We start from the raw sequence: 16,622 nt of genomic DNA, 5'->3' as shown, positions 1-16,622 counted from the left end.
TTATAAAAATTATTCAGGAAATGGCAAAACTTTCTTGTCATTTTAAATTTCTTATCAAGGGTGTTAATTTGGATGCTCTGAAGCAAATGTGATGTGAAAAAAGCCTGCAAAATTGTACATACAATCCATTTTTGCATTTCAGTAACTTGTGCTTTAAGATACGAGTTTGAGAAAGTAAGGCGAGGATATAGTGGTAAATACATTTATTACCTTTTCGATACACTACTCGAGTCACGAGAGAATATTCTATCAGAGATTTATCGAAATTATCGAGATTCCCGCACAGTATTTAATGGCCTGGCCATTCCACTTAGCCCTGTTGTTAGGCGATTCGTTCGTTGATTGTCATGGAGCTCGTAAACCGGTGTTTGGCATTGTTGAATACGATAGACAATGTAAGTGTACCGTTTGTACCAGGCAGAGTACCTACCTAGAACCATAGTACATTTAATAAGACAAGTAGTGCAACTCCGGCCTGTTCGGCACGTCAACGCCTACATTTTGCTCGGAACGTAGGGTTGTCACATTTGTTTTAATAGTACATACAGGTTGTAAACATAATTTGAAAAAAAAAATGTTCATCACAATTTTCTTGTGCTATACTGATATAACCTTTGTCAAATGCAATACTTGCGTGTTGATATTTTAAACTAGCATCGCGGATTGGTATCTCGATTGTGAGAATATGACTTTGAAATAGTAATGAAATGCTGAATAATTCTGAATTTGAGGCACTCTTATTCAAACAACAATAAACACGTCTACTTTTGGTTATATTTTTTTTTATAACCAAAAGCTTCATATCTATAATGATCATCATCATAATGCGACGACCCGCGCTAGGCAACGCAAGTGTTCCACGAGGTTACGCGAATATACGCGTAGACGGCGCGCTGTGTGCGTGCATGCAAATAAGACGCGCTGCTATGTTTGTATAGAGTTACACTGCTATGGTAGAACTGAAACTACTTTATTTCATGCAATAAATAAGCTTCAGCTACAAAAGGGGTCGCAAACTAAATTGAGTGCACCGACCCGACGAAATTTAGAACCTGCCTGAAATAAACCTGAAACTTTTACTATATTCGTGGAAACAGCGATTTAATTCTGCTGAATGTAGTATACTGCATCACTTCTAAAACTTTACTTCCTTTATCGTCATATAATATTTGAATACAAATATTTGATAATAAATAACATATAATTCTCAACACGTAATGAGTCAACGATATTTTTAACAGCATTCAATAATGATTAGCTTAATATTGGTAGCTTGTTCATTCGTAGTTTGATAAAGCGCGTCGTTTCCGGCAAACGTTGTTATTAAACGTGAGGCACGATTGGTCTGTCCCAGAATCTTATCTGTGAGTAAGGTAAATGTCACTTTAGCATCATTACATGGAAACCTGAATACGATAAAATGATAAATTTGTCCTGATGAAAGAAAGAGTGTTATAAATTTGTCGTCGCTGTCTGGCGTCCTATTGGTATTTATGTGACCCCTGAACGGATGAACCTAATTGACTGCAATTGTTTTATTATAAATGTTTGAGTTGCAAACGAAAAATATTGCTCTTAATTGCACCTACTTACATTTATGCTTGAAATGGGGTGCTCGAAAAGAGCCTCCTTGCAACGACGCATTATCCGTGCTCACTGTACGTCCGGCGCACCCTGGTGAACAATCGGCGAATACCTTTACGCCATTTAGCAAATCCTTTCACCACAATGGCAATACTGTGACACTGGAAGGTTGCTGGTATTTAAAGTACAGTACAGTTTTCTTTTTTTTTAAACGCCAGATGTCATATGTTCTGATATTTGCTGTACCCTTCATTATGCACTTTTTATACATTGTAACTTTTAAGTTTAATGAATGAATTTATTATATTAGTAAAAAAAAGTGATGCTTACTTTCTATTATGCTTATTATCTAATATTTAGCTTGAGCTTGAATCCAATCATGAAATAAATAAGTAAAAAAAAATACGTTTATGTTATATACCTTATTCGTCCTATCCTGGATGAGTTTGTATATTATAAAACTTATAAATAATAACAGTATAGTTAGTAATTCAACGATACAAAGTAACACGTAAAACTCTATTATGTTTACAAATTCTAGAAGGAATAATGAGTAAATGGGGAATTTATTGACGAAGTTCAGTTGATAGGGTAAACCACAAGAACTCGTAATAAAATCTTAAACCTTACAAATATAGGATGTTTTATGTAGAACAAGCATTTTGTGGGCGACAGCCCAAATCGGGTACCTGTGTTGTATTCATGTTATCACAAGAGTAACGTGACCGATAAAAATTAATACTGTGAACCAGACGCATGAATCTTTCGTTATCGAAATTTTAATAATGGCGCGTAGATACATAGTAATCGTAATTTCGATCCCAGGCGAGCATCATAACGAACCACGAAAGTAATATCTAAAATGTATTGTATAGAAACGTGTATATATTGCAATATTATAGTTTAGTAGCAGTAGAGCTCCTTGCGAAAGAGTTCGTTCAGGGTAGTACTGCCACCTTACCTATTTCCGCCGCCAAGCAGTAATGTTAGCATTATTGTGTTCCGGTTTTGAAGGGTAAGGGTGCTGGTGAAATTACAGGCAGATGGGACTGGTCAACTTATGTCTCAGGGTGACGGGCGAAGCGGCAGTGCCTCTCAGATCTTTGCGATGTGAAGTTCTGAGTGGCGCTGCAATTGCTATTGGACAGGCGTGTATCTTACCATCAGGCGCACTAATTGTCCGTCCCGTCACTTGAAATTATATAAAAAAAATATTGTACCGAATGTAGCAACATAGTAAACGACAAAGCATGCAGCACACTGTTCCCACGATAACAACTGTGAACATTTTCCATATAAGTCGTAGACGAAATGTATTTATTTATATTGTATGCATGTGAAAGCTGAAAAGTGTGTATTATAAGGAAAAATAACAAATTACCTCCAAATTGTGTAAGGCTGTCTGCTCGCAGTCGATATTTCGGTATGTGTTCTTGCAAGAGACTAACTATCTCTACTTCGGGCACCTCCTCGCTATTGCACACTTCTGTTAACAAAAAAAGCAACAAATGATTAAAACGGTATTTAATGAAAATTCTTGACACATCAACTTTCTATTTCCTTAAATGTACCCTAATCGAGATAATGAATTGTTGGAAAGCAACAAGTTTGAATGGCGATGTCGTGACTGTAGTCGCGCAATGAATTGCCAGTATAGTCACTGCCAGACTGTGCATATAGTTCCACGTATACTTTCGGTGCTAAGTATGAAGCCGGCAGACAAAATCAATAGCTACCTCCCGGCGCGGGCGGCTGACCGCGTCGCGGCGTCTGTGGGGGCATGCACCCCAGCATTCCTGCGTCCTGCCTCCCGTCGCGTGCATCTATATAATTTACGTACTAGTACACCGTCTCCCCGTCTCCCTGCTCCCCGCGCATTATAACTACACTGCAGACAGGTACATCTCGCAGTGAAAATTCCAACGCACAACGGAATTGCATCTCCGTTAGGTCGTAACGCGAGTGGGAACAACGAGGAAATGCACCATAAACTTACACCGTTATGTCAGTGTATGCGACTAATACTACACAATTATTTTCTTATTACCTGGCTCAAAATATTACAGTTTTATTAAATGACAATGATGAGCCTTAATAAAGTTTATCGTGATCATTGGATACATCAGCGAAAATAATTAGGTATAGGAAACAACAAGCTTGTTGTACCCACGCTACGTACAGTTACGTTGTTAATTCATTTGCTTGATTAATGATATAGATTATTAGAGTACTTAAACCAAAATCCATACTATCACTTATGCAACTAGTGAAAGAAAGCCACAAGCAGATAAGTGTCCAAAATAAAGGACTAAAACTATGACTATGAAACAAGATATTCTCTATACAAAATTATTTCTCTACTTTTTTTGGACAACGTCCAGAAAAATCTATGCCAAACTCCTAAATTATGAAAATCTATAAGTTTTTTCTATGTTTTAGAATAAATGCATTGTGAAGTACAGACATAAAGACCAAAACTGCTTTATTACGCCATTAAATCTGCAGGATTCATATTTGCAAAGAGCAAACAATGCAGCGCAAAATTTGCATTATATTTTGATTTAAAAGTGTTCCTGTCCAACACGCTTCTTCATTGATTTTATTTCAATATGGATATGGACCAAATAATGACTTTGTATGCAACATACAGAAAAAAGAGATTCGTAAAGACAAATTCACATCCACAATTTCAATAAAATTTAAACCACGTAATCAATAAGGCCATAAGTACATTCAATGGACGTTACCCGTTTACTTAATTAACGTTAAGTTTCACCACTGGCAACGACATCTACTAGGTATTCACTGCGACGCTACAGCTTTATAACTAAGGTCATGTAATAGCACTGTTCCTTCATTGAACTGTAGTTTTCTACATAGTAAATGAGGCGAAAGCTACGTGCCACTGGCTGTATAGTGTTCCCCGATAGAACAGGGCACTTTCAAAAGTTTTATTATGAACTGTAAGAGGCATGATTCTGTTACTACACCAAACTTTTAACGTAGTATGTGAAAAATAAAATTATACAAAAACCATAACACACTGGCTAATTAACCTGTGCGAATCGTATCGATATCCACGATAATAAAAAATGATTTATCAAACCATCAGACCTGTCACTCTTCATGCATAATATAAATACAAGATTTAAATATAAAGCAGAAACACTTTGATATTACCCGTTAAGGAACGTAAACAGTTTTGGGAATTGAAACTCACCATCGCTCCAAGCTAGAAGTAAATCCTGCCTTTTTTCGTGCAACTCGTCGCGGCGGCGCGGGCGTGACCGCGGTTTCTTCCCGCTCATATTTAGGTCGCATATAAACACAACTAAGTGCTATAGATGGCTCATCCTAACACAGGGATCTCACATTACAACAAACAACCAATAGACTTTCACAAAACACTGCGGACGTGCACTGTGTAACGATTACCTCAATCAACCGCTGTAATGAGTCCCACAGATATCAAGATAATACAAAAACGTCATAAATTTTGATAAAGAGAGCTAACGTTGACGTTCGTTCAGTTACTAGCAACTAACTGAATGGGACTTCAACATATCAGCATAAAATCGGATAAAAGCGGTTCCAGTTGCGGTTACAATGACATTATAATATACAGTTTAGAAAGAAAATCGGTATTGTTTCCGATAACTTGAAGGTGCTTCTTAGTGAGAAGTTAGTTACAATGCAGAACTATAGTATCTCACAACACGCCTCTGTTCAAATGTGAGTAAAACCACACTGAAGAAGTTATGGGAGACAATTTTGCTACTCAGCTAGTTACTCGTGAAATGGTAATCTATTCACTTGCCGACATGACTTACGGGTTTCATGAATGTGGACAGGACTAATTTGCACTCAAATAAAAGGTCAAAACGTAACGAAGTCAGTAAATTAACATAGTATGTCAAAAAATTTTGAAATATATACTTGTATAAAAAGACGTTTTGCCAATCAGTATTCTCGCTCAGAAAATACAGAATAAATTAAGCAAACAGAAAATTTTGAGTTAACTTCTCAATGTCAACTTATGTTTGGTATGGTACCTCCAGTGTATAATTTTCTAATAATAATTTTAGGCATGTGAAGACCACAGAATGATACAGATGGGATGTTTGAATACACAACATTCTAGTCTTATGTTTGTCTAAATCCTACAAATAGACTTAAAGAGCACGAGGCCGCACGCACACTTCAGCTGTGGAGGCGCAGTACGGTCGACGCACCCGCTCGTCGAACTAATAAAAATAAGGATGTCGTCAATATTTTGGCATAGTCACCGTAGCGGGGTCACCTCCGCTAACGGTTCACCCTGCTAAGCAGCACACGACGCATTGATGTAACAACCAACGACCTTGCCAATAACCAATCGAGAAGGGACTCTGAATTAAGTCCCTGTGCCATATTACATTTGCGCAGCGAGCAAGCACGTTATATAACAATAACACTTGCTATAAGAAATAACGTGCAAATACCATAAAGAACACAATACACATAGGTAACGAATTACAACTAAATTGCCAATACTCGTGGTTTAGTATATTTCTTCAATTTTAAAACGCTTATTTGATTATGTAAGGGCGTTTTGAACTGTCTGTTCAATGTTTAACAATGTTCTTCTTTCTGTTTGCTTATGTCTCTGTTAGAACATTATTTAATAACTATCCTTAAAACCGCAATTCACAGCAAGCCTAAAGGTTGTTAAATTTATTCTTAATGTTTTAAATTAACACTAGCAATGGCAATAATGTAAATATACAGTAGGGTGCAACATCAAAGTTTTGTATAATATTATATCATATGTTCACACACACATAAGACTCACGACTCGTGAACCGAAAAAATCTAGTAAGTTAGTTGTGTTACGTATACAAGTAACCAGCATTAATAGCGTAACATTTTCGTGAATATATAAACAACAAAGTGTTGTAATGGGTGCAACAGATTTCACACTTTTCTAACAGTGATTTTAATCTCAGGTCGAGTTTTGAGCTGTTAATAAAGAAAAAATAATGAACAGAATCTGAAGCACGCCATTAAAGACAATGCTCAATTAAGGAAGTACCTTTCATTTCTTATCCTCCTAGCCGCTACCCCGGGTACTGGACACGGTCCTTATCCAATAAAGCAAATATGAGCACACTTAATATTTTATCTCATTAATGTCAATATTAATGATCGCGGTACTGCTGAGATACTGAGATAAAATAATCACATTTTTGTCTCTAAATATAGTGATGATTAATGGAAAAATACAATATCTTATAAACAATAGTAATGATATAATAATCTATCGACACTTGTTATTTTCACAATGGCAAATAAAATAAAGAATATCGGAAAAGCATGAAAATGTGGACATGCGAGTTTGAGATACTTGGAAAAATGAATAATAGTAGTAAGCCGCGAAGCACACGGAAGCGTTTTGCGTGTGCGCAGCGACATGCATGCGGCTCGCTATCGGCGGACTCGCGGCGGTATACTGGGGATGCGCGGGCCCGCCCGCCCAGAATAGCCGCCGCCTGGCCACTGGCCAATCAAACACCTCCATGACATCCTCTCCATTCATAAGCCCTACGAGGTTCTGTAACTCCTACTTTTAGAAATCATTATCGCGCTAAAACGTTGGCTACAACAAAAATATTTTCCTTTGTTACTATCTCGAAAAAACAATCAACATAATTCAAAATTGAAATTTGTTCTTTTGTTTTTTTACAGAAAGTGAAGCGCAATTATTAATACATTAGCTACAGAATACATCGTCAACGACAATAATACCAAAGAGCGTACTGAATCACATAACGGAATGAGCTCTTGAAATTCTATTCGCAAGAACGTCATTTAGCGACTGATAAATTTGTTTTCCTCACAACTCTTGCTCATCGTGGGGTTGCAATATTTTTGCGTGAAGAATACAAGGTTAAAAGAAATAGGTGAACGATGATTTTTACATATAACAGAGTGCAGTATACATAAATAAACAAGACTACAGATCTAAAATTAACATAGTATGACAAGAGTATGACATTTAGTGACTTATTAATATCATAGACAATTAGTACTCATAAAATGTTCAGGACATAAGCCTAAAACTACAACGTACTCCTTGTAACCAGGTCACAGATGCTAATGATAAACCTTGATATACCTATTATACACAAACGTGTATAAACCTATAGTTGAAACGTTTAATTTTTGGTTGAGAAATATTCGACAATTCTGAACGAGTAAATGGCACACAGTGTTACAAAAGATCATAAAGCTACCAAAACCTAGCAACCTTAACATAAGGAAAAGAAACATGTAGGTACAAAAACCAATACCATTTTACTATAGTGACTAAACAAAGTTCTTTATGCAGTTCAAGACAAAAACCAACATAATCCAGTACTAAGGTAGCTACCTTGAAAACAGTAGCCCTTTCATGGACAGTAATTCACACAAAAATGTCAGTACTTTTCTTGCCGTAGTGCTTATATTGCTTCAATATACGTAATATACGAATTTGATTAGTATGTTGTTGATACTTCTCTATGGAAAAGTAGTAGGCGACAATTACACACAAAGCACTTGAAAGTCGCATTGTTAATACCCCTAGTTGGTTTTTTGAGAACGATACTACTCGTACATACTACCATATTTAATATTTAATTTTACGTTCAACGCCATTACTGTCCATGAACGGGGTAGAGAATGAAAAATTTGAGAGACGCTTACCTGTCAATGTGCTTACGTGCCGGAAAGCGCGCGGTGCTAGCGAGGGCGCACGAACTGCATCCTGGAGGGCCGCCAGTTTGAACGACTGTTCTATAATACAAACACTGCAATCTGTATAGACTCACATTTGCGTCACCCCTAAGCCCGAATATCTTCTTTGGAGAGTATGTTCAAAGTTTATTAGACCAAGTGGATTATCAACTTCACATAAAATTATTTTATTATTTACTTCAGGGCCATCCCAAAGTGACGGGTGGGACATTTTGACTCCTTTTTTCTCGAACTTTAAGTCATTTCTCCCTAACCATTGGTTCATTAGGCTTAAAATGAAAATATCATGAAGCCAGATATGCAATTCAACTGCGACTATTTATTTACATAAATTTACGTTATTTATACTCAAAACTTTTAATTTTCTAAGTGTGACGAGTGGGACACTCACGACACCCGCCTGTTTGAGTTGATGGCTTCATTGCAAAGATCAAGACAAACTATTAATATTTTTTTCAGCAAGTTTTTCATATGAGATAACTTGAATGTTATAGTTTTATTTTATATATACACTTAATTAATAACTTTGATAACTTTTAAGGAAATTAATATGTTAAGTTGTGAAGGGTGGGACGAATTACAATTGAATACACAGAATTAATAAAATTACACTGTTTAATATGAGATCCATCGTTAGTAAGCAAATATTTTACAATTTTTGTCTTATTAAGATATACATAAAAAAAACAGAATTAAAGAACTGATAAAGTAATCCCATTATTTTTTTTGAAACACTGTCTATGACGACATGAAATCAAAGTCACACATGTAAAGTGCGTTAATAAATTTGAAAAATCCTGCTGCATCCTTGAAGATAATGTATCATATCAATATATATCAAATTTTAGAAGTTTTGCTCGAATATATAGTTAAAACTAGTGGAGACAGAATTTTCATGAATTTCCTGACACTAAAAATCACCAGGAAAAATGTTATCACTTTTTAATTGTCTTTTATTATGTGTTAAAATGTCGTAATTATGAGAAGAATTATAAAAAGTTTGCTTACAAATGATGGATCTACATATAAACAGTGTATTTTTTAAATTCTGTATATTCAAATGTAACTTGTCCCACCTGTCACAAAATGGCGTCCCAATCGTCACAATTTAATACATCAAATGTTAAACTCTGAAATTAAAGTAACTGTTATACTTAGTAACCATCGTAAAAACTCAAATCCATGAAAATATAAACATTTATTCAAAGTAAAAATGTTTACAAGTGTGTCCCACCCATCGCTGTGACGGGTGGGACACACTTTCAAATCTTAATATTTACATTCCTTTTTACGTACGCGATGCCCAACCAAGCCAAAATAATAACCCTTAGCATAATTGTTATTTAATAATATAATCCAATAGATTGCATATTTATTGGTTAAAATAAAAATATATATGTGTCATTGTGACGGGTGGGACTTGAAATTAGTACTTATTGAAACTTTAATAATTCCTCACCATATATACTTCTATGCAATCACTTATCACTGTTTTAAAATTCGTAAATTGTATTCTCTTCAACAGTAATAACTTTTTAGAAAGACGCATAAATAACCGCGAAAATTGTTGCTAACATTATAGGAAAAATGCTTCACTATAGACGATAGCAATGAGGCTGCGTTAATGAAGACAAAAATTACAATAATTGTACAATATCCGAAAAATTTCATTTATTTCTAATGATTTCATTTATTGGGCGTATTCTAGTCATACAATTAAAACCAAATTGTGTATATCGAGTTCTTAGGTTTTCGCGATTGTTACACATAGGAAATGAAACTATTTTTCCGGATTTAAATCGCGTATATTTGTTTTTTCAAACAATCCGACGTTTCGGGCCCTGTTTGAAAAAACAAATATACGCCATTTAAATCCGGAAAATAGTTTCATTTTCAAATTGTGTAATTAATTTTTTTAAACACAGTGTCGATTTCGCTGGAATAATTATTATGGGTGGCTTCATTTGGGGCCTATGAAGCCCCTCATCACTGCGACCATTAAATGATCCATTGTGATCACCACTAATTACAGATTTTCGCTGGAATGGCCCTTCATCCAATTTAGATTAGCACTAGAGGATGAGATACAATTGAATTAATCTAATAGCATGAATCCTGAAAATCAGTATGTATAATTAAGGCGTACATGATCACAATAATTCGTTATTGAGTTAAGAGAACAACACAATCCTTGGAAAAACAATAATAATGTGGAAAACAGCATAAAGTTATATAAATTATACTGTCAATTATACTGAGGGTCATATTCCAGAACTCTACTCAATGCTCAAGTCAGGACTTGAGTATGATTTCAAGCACTGAAAATACGACCCTAATGGCAAGGACTTGAGTATGATTTCCATTGCTTTAAATCATACTCAAGTCCTGACTTGAGCATTGAGTAGACGACCCTGAGAATATAACACAAATTATTTAAACATCTAGTGTACTTACAGATCTATTTTAGCAAACTGCAGTTGCAGTGTGCTTGAGTTTTAAATTCTGCAACAAAGAGAAACAACTTTTAACCACTAAACATTACAAGTTAGAAACTACAAGTCAACATGTAAATAACTTTCTATACTATATAAGACAAAAACTCTACTTTCTATATACACCTAGCATGTAATCTTGTTATCTTAATTAATTTTTATATGATTCTACTCATAATATAGACCAAGCAAAATATCGATAACAAATTATAATTTGATTGAAGGACCAAAATATGATAGTTATAGGTGCTCATTATGAGCAAAACTGTACACAAAATGCATACAATGGAATTTACAACCATTTTTCATTTACCAAAGTAGGTTTAAAATACATATTTTTTTAAAAATGTATATTTTAATTTGGCAGTAAACATCCAGTATTACGTACCTTTCATTGAAATAAGACCAACACAAACTTATTTACTTATGCAGTTAATTAAAATCTTGAACGTGTTGAATTTAAGTCAGGGACAGAACGACAACTCTGTTTCATATTGTCATGTAACATAAGACCAACACAAACTTATTTACTTATGCAGTTAATTAAAATCTTGAACATGTTGAATTTAAGTCAGGGACAGAATGACACATCTCTGTTTAATATTGCCATGCATTGTGCATATGTTGTTTAATGTTTCACTCATATTTACATACTGATGTTAATGTCATATACAAGATTTTTTCCTGTGTAGTTGTTCCTTAATAAAGGTAAAGAATTGATAATCATTTCAATGAAAACTATAATTACAAACTTTTAGTACATTCAATGACACAGTGCTACTCTCCTTGTGAATTTGTTGAAAGATGCAAGCTCAGCAGTTCCAATGGGGGAACTATGAAGTATAAATTATTTTTAATGTATTATTTTTAATTTAGGACATAATAGGTAAATAAACCCATTTTATTCTTATAAGTTTCCTGTATGGCCAATAGTTATCAGAAAAGTAACTCTGAATATGTGTGTTTTGGAAATGTTCTGCCTATAGTCAAAAATATGTTCAGAAATGCCCAAAATTTGGTTCTGGCATTTAAAATGTTGGTTCTAGTTGGGTGATGAATAAATTAACATCACCAACCTAACTAGAGTCTACAACTCTGCCTAACTTTGTACTGTCTCAAGATATGATTTTTAGTCTCATTTTCTTGGAAATTATTGCTGCAGAGGAAAACAGTAAAATTAAATGTATTTATTCCATCACGCGTCCTACAGACTGAGGTTGTTACTGTTGCTGATTTTATGTGTTAAAAAATGCTAAAAATGTACATCCTTACTGAATCTATCTACATTAAGAAGGTTTCTATTTTCTTTAGTATTGTAATAAAAGATTATTTCAATGATTTTGTGACATTTGTAACAAAAGAATCAATCTTCATGAAAACAATTAATCTGCCTAGCTTAATCTTTGTGGAATTTTATCAAAGTTACACCTTAAAAACAGCTGGGCTGCTTTTTCAACTTACAGTCTGTTTCAGTCTGTCTGTTCAGTGTGCCTTTTAGGTCACGTCACGATTCAAACATCCATCAATGATTAATGCGGATGTGGATATTTTAATTTATGCACGTTATCCGTAGATAAGGATGCGGATTCTGATATTCGTAACAACTCTGCTACAGACACACGGAGTCCCTTGTTATATTGGTAATTATTTTTAAATGGTGGATGAAAACACAAAAGCGCGTTTAATACACTGTATAGCTCAAGGACCCTAAAGTACCAAAATTGCCAAGGACACCGTGTGTCTTTAACAATTTTGAACGGTAGGACGCGTGACGGCTTATATCTATTTTATATCTACTCAAAACTGGCATTATAAAAGAAATTATAACAATATTTATTTATTTTAATTGTGTCTTCTTTGTTAAAGTCTAACCCACATTTACATCAATATGTTACGAAAATATAACCTGACCCAAGTATAGAACACTGGAATGGATCTCCCAAGTTTTACATGCGAGATTAAAGAGATTAATGAATCAATTGTTGACTGAACGGAAGCATGTACAAAAAAAAACAACCGCGTCCTCTATACTACCAAAACAATTGAATTTGTCACTAATAAACCTGTTCCTTACCATCATATTTACATCATCGCCACAATTTACTGTGACCTTGTCCAAACCCGTAACGGACCCATTGAGAGGACTATTACAGAAGGCAGCTGCACCGGCCGTCCAAAAATGTTTGATATAAATAACTGTTTACAAACAACCAAAGCACTTTAGTTTTATCTTACGGCATCACAAAACTGTCTTATCGAGCGCTATTCACGTTTTTGTTTCATTAGAATTTCACAACTGACATTTTTGCTTAATACCTTTTTTTCATAATTCTGGGAATTGCCATAAACGATCACATTTTGCATATCAAGTTGTTTACAAACAGTACGTTTACCTAACTTTCTGATATTCACATCTTTAAAAATTGCATAATATATAATAGAAAACAATATATTTTTAACAATTTAGCAACCAAAATGGATAGAGAAACATTAGATTGACTTAAAAAGATTTATAATCACATGCTGCAAAAATGAATACTTGGCAACACAAGTAGTTCTTAAGCATGCGTTCATAAAATTGTTGCTATGTTCTGCAGTTTTAAAATGTGGTCCGACCATACGATACACCACAAACCCTACGTATGGGAAAGATCATTTTACTTGCAAATGCAACCTCATATAAGGCCCAAACGCATTTACGCTGCGCGTAAGCACCAACTCCTGTAGCCAACGACAAATTTTGTTTCAAAGCCCATTCGTTTTCCCCTATTAAGTACTTTGTTTCGTTCGTAATAATGCTAGATTTACAATGATCACTTTGTATGAAAAATCATTTTATTCAATTTGACCAACTTCTGCTGTCCCGATTTTTCTTCTCGTACAATGAAATGATCCCTTCCCTTCAAAAAAAAATTTTATGGACAACTTACCCTTGACAAAAAATTGAACATACCAAAATTGTTTTCACAAAAAAGACCTATGTAATGGTTCATAAGACAGTTTCCTTGTATCTCCTATGGTTTCGGATTTCCCCATTGCCACTGTGTGATCATCATTGAAATAAGCCAACGATTCATACCTATTTGAAACTTGGCTGTATTACAATTTAATTATCAAATTTATATCATGATTAAGTCTAATCACAATTAGTATTGGCTAGAGTATAGACATAAAGAATTGTATTAGGTACTTAATATAGAAATTCAATTATCTATCGTATTTCTTGAATAGTGTTGATTTTTCCTTAAATGTGAAATATGTCACGTACGCTGCAGTAATTAATAAAATTACCAAAAGAATCATTGTAATGAAAATAATAATTGCAAGACCTGAAAAAGAAAGAAATTGAATAAGGAAGTTTTTATTTTGACGTCATATAAAGGAATAATAAAAGTAATTGTAATACTGTAGTTTAGCAAATAGATAATTGTGTTAAATAACCTTCCAACATAATTATGCTTGCTGTAAAGCAAAATACCATTGCAAGTAACGATAATGACGTAAATAAAATTGATAGAATGGTAACTAGCAATGTTAAAACAACTGCTGTAGTAAGTAACGGTCTTTTCAGTAAACCATTCATTAGTTTAACAACTTGTGTCTCCATAACCTTTAGCAATTTTTTATATGCCCTTGTTCCAGGTCCTGTAAAATAAAACAAAATCAAAATGTTAATTGTACGACGGCGGACCACAGATACTAATAAAAACTGTCAAATTCTTGAAAATCGTAGATTACGTCATTCACCATACACAGTCACCATACTTATCGATACAGAACCGCATTAAGTCGGTGACAAAAGGTTCTATGTCCATGTAATAAAAGTGGTTCGAGTGAAAGCGAAACGCGCATACTCTTCTGCGTGTTCATTGCGAGGACATAAAGCGTTTTCTAACCGGTTCGAGCCGATTACATGTTAATATGTGCAATGACAGTTTGTGCAATGAAGACTGTGTGAAGAGCACGTTAAGCTCGACATATAATATTTATATGCAACTCTATGCAGCTTACAATAAGAACGGTCTAGTTCAAGCCTCATGTACATAACGTATATACATATATAAGCACGGAGTAAACAATACACTTCGTATTATTTACTGTGTGGTAGTAGTATATGCATACACTTATAGTCTAAATGTATTTATTGATCACATATATTAAGTAAAATCTTACGAAGTGATATTTTTACAGCAAAAGGCAGCGCGTTGTGAATGGTGATTTCCATTTTTGATATATAACTAACACCGCAATTACAAGATTTCACAACATAAGACTGTACGCTGACTATTCTCCTAACGATGTGATATAGAATATTTTAATTCAGCTACCCTCAATTGATTCAGTTTCGCTTAAAGTAGATGCCCAAGCTGTTGTCATCGTTAAATAACGAACTTTTGAACGCATCTATAACTTCTGTTTTTCTGTCTGTCAGTCAGTTGAGTTGTCACTCCATTTCGCGCCATTATTTACGTTTCCTGTTTTTTTTCAATCAACGTATATTTTAGTTTGTACAAGCTTGTAGCCTATTTCTTGAAATAAATAGTAACCAACACTATTTAATTGAAAAGGTTTAAAATAGACGTCTGTATTTGCACAATGGTGGGTATATAAAACTTAATTGCGAATACGATTATCAGGCCTTTTCTCGACGAATTTATTGTTTGCAGGTCGGAGAGCACAATGAAAACTTACTCTCAAATATGTTACCCGTGTATTACACCAGACTGTTCCCACAAAACATATTCTGCCGGTGGTTGAGCTGCGGAAGTAGCCCTCAGCCTCTTTCCAACAGAGAGTTGTCATTTACTTTAGCAGATGATGTGTATTTGAGATACTTGTCAATAAGTAACCAGAAAGAATTACATACGTTGTTACTGAAAAAGTGCCCCTATAAATTGGATATAGGTGCTGTCTACAATACGAAGTAAGTTAAAATTTTATTTGCTACACGTAATTAATATTTACATACACATGAAATTTTGCCCAATTATTTCTCAGGCCATCCATAGCTCGGCATGATTCAATAGTGCTTGCTAGAGAGCTAGTGTTTGATATAGATCTCACTGATTATGATGAAGTAAGAACTTGCTGCCAAGAAGCGAAAGTCTGTGAAAAGTGCTGGAAATTCATGGTTGTGGCTTGTGAGATTGTTGATAAGGCACTGAAAGGTAAAATATTTGCTCATTGAATAATACTGTTAAGGCTGCTACTTAATGGTCTGCATGTGCGAAGTCACTTTGTACTACATACTTAAATTAACTGCGCGTAGTTGAAACCAACTGCTCGCAATTGACACTGACAACAATAGTCATTGCAGAATATTTGATTCCAAATGCTGATATATCAATATTTAAATCCTCTATTGTAATTTGTCAACAAACTTACAATCATGTTTTACCATAATGTGGATTAAACAAATACCTGCAGATTCCTACGATTCTAGAGGCGATGTACCCATATAGATGTAAACTCAGAGTTCGGCTCAATACTCATCTGAATCCTCTTACTAAAGCACTGGTTGATGGTGGCAACATTAGGATACTAAAACAACAGCGTGTGTTCAATGACCAAAAGAGGCTGAAGCAGTGCCTTGGCTCAAACACCAAAAATCACTCAAACCTTCTAATTATAGTCTGGTGACTGTAGTAGATAAATAAAAAAATGTTGATTAAACCCTCAAGTAATTATTACTGAAAAAACAAAGTTGTTTCAGACACAAAGAAAATCTTATATTAGGGGTTAAAGTATGAAATTGCCGTTTTATTGCAATAG

The 16,622-nt window shown here is 34.6% G+C and overlaps 2 protein-coding genes across 4 annotated transcripts in view; one reads left to right on the top strand and one right to left on the bottom strand.

Annotated features, from left to right (window-relative positions):
* The window catches only part of LOC113237611 (trafficking kinesin-binding protein milt), a 31,613-nt gene extending 23,222 nt beyond the window's left edge, over positions 1-8,391 (bottom strand). The window contains exons 1-2 of one of the 3 annotated variants that reach the window (XM_026474207.1): positions 8,308-8,391; positions 2,966-3,070 (exon numbers count right to left, since the gene is read on the bottom strand). Coding sequence is in view for 2 of the 3 variants with exons in the window: in XM_026474203.1 (XP_026329988.1) it covers positions 2,966-3,070; positions 4,805-4,892 (193 nt within the window). In the remaining variant the exon portion in view is untranslated. Of the gene's footprint in view, positions 1-2,965; positions 3,071-4,804; positions 4,950-8,307 lie in introns of those variants that run through there. The other 2 variants (XM_026474203.1, XM_026474204.1) reach the window with 2 other exon arrangements.
* Positions 8,392-15,216: 6,825 nt separating this feature from the next.
* The window catches only part of LOC113237478 (DNA primase small subunit), a 7,870-nt gene continuing 6,464 nt past the window's right edge, over positions 15,217-16,622 (top strand). Inside the window, exons 1-3 of the mRNA XM_026473972.1 lie at positions 15,217-15,449; positions 15,518-15,774; positions 15,849-16,018. Coding sequence (XP_026329757.1) covers positions 15,447-15,449; positions 15,518-15,774; positions 15,849-16,018 — 430 coding nt within the window. The 5' untranslated portion in view covers positions 15,217-15,446. The remainder of the gene's footprint in view (positions 15,450-15,517; positions 15,775-15,848; positions 16,019-16,622) is intronic.

The sequence above is a fragment of the Hyposmocoma kahamanoa genome, unplaced genomic scaffold (genome assembly GCF_003589595.1).
Source record: "Hyposmocoma kahamanoa isolate Upper Pololo Valley unplaced genomic scaffold, ASM358959v1 93, whole genome shotgun sequence".
NCBI classification, from domain to species: Eukaryota; Metazoa; Arthropoda; class Insecta; order Lepidoptera; family Cosmopterigidae; genus Hyposmocoma; species Hyposmocoma kahamanoa.
The sequence above is the reverse complement of the archived record's forward strand: the minus strand, read 5'-3'. Positions and strand labels throughout refer to the sequence as shown.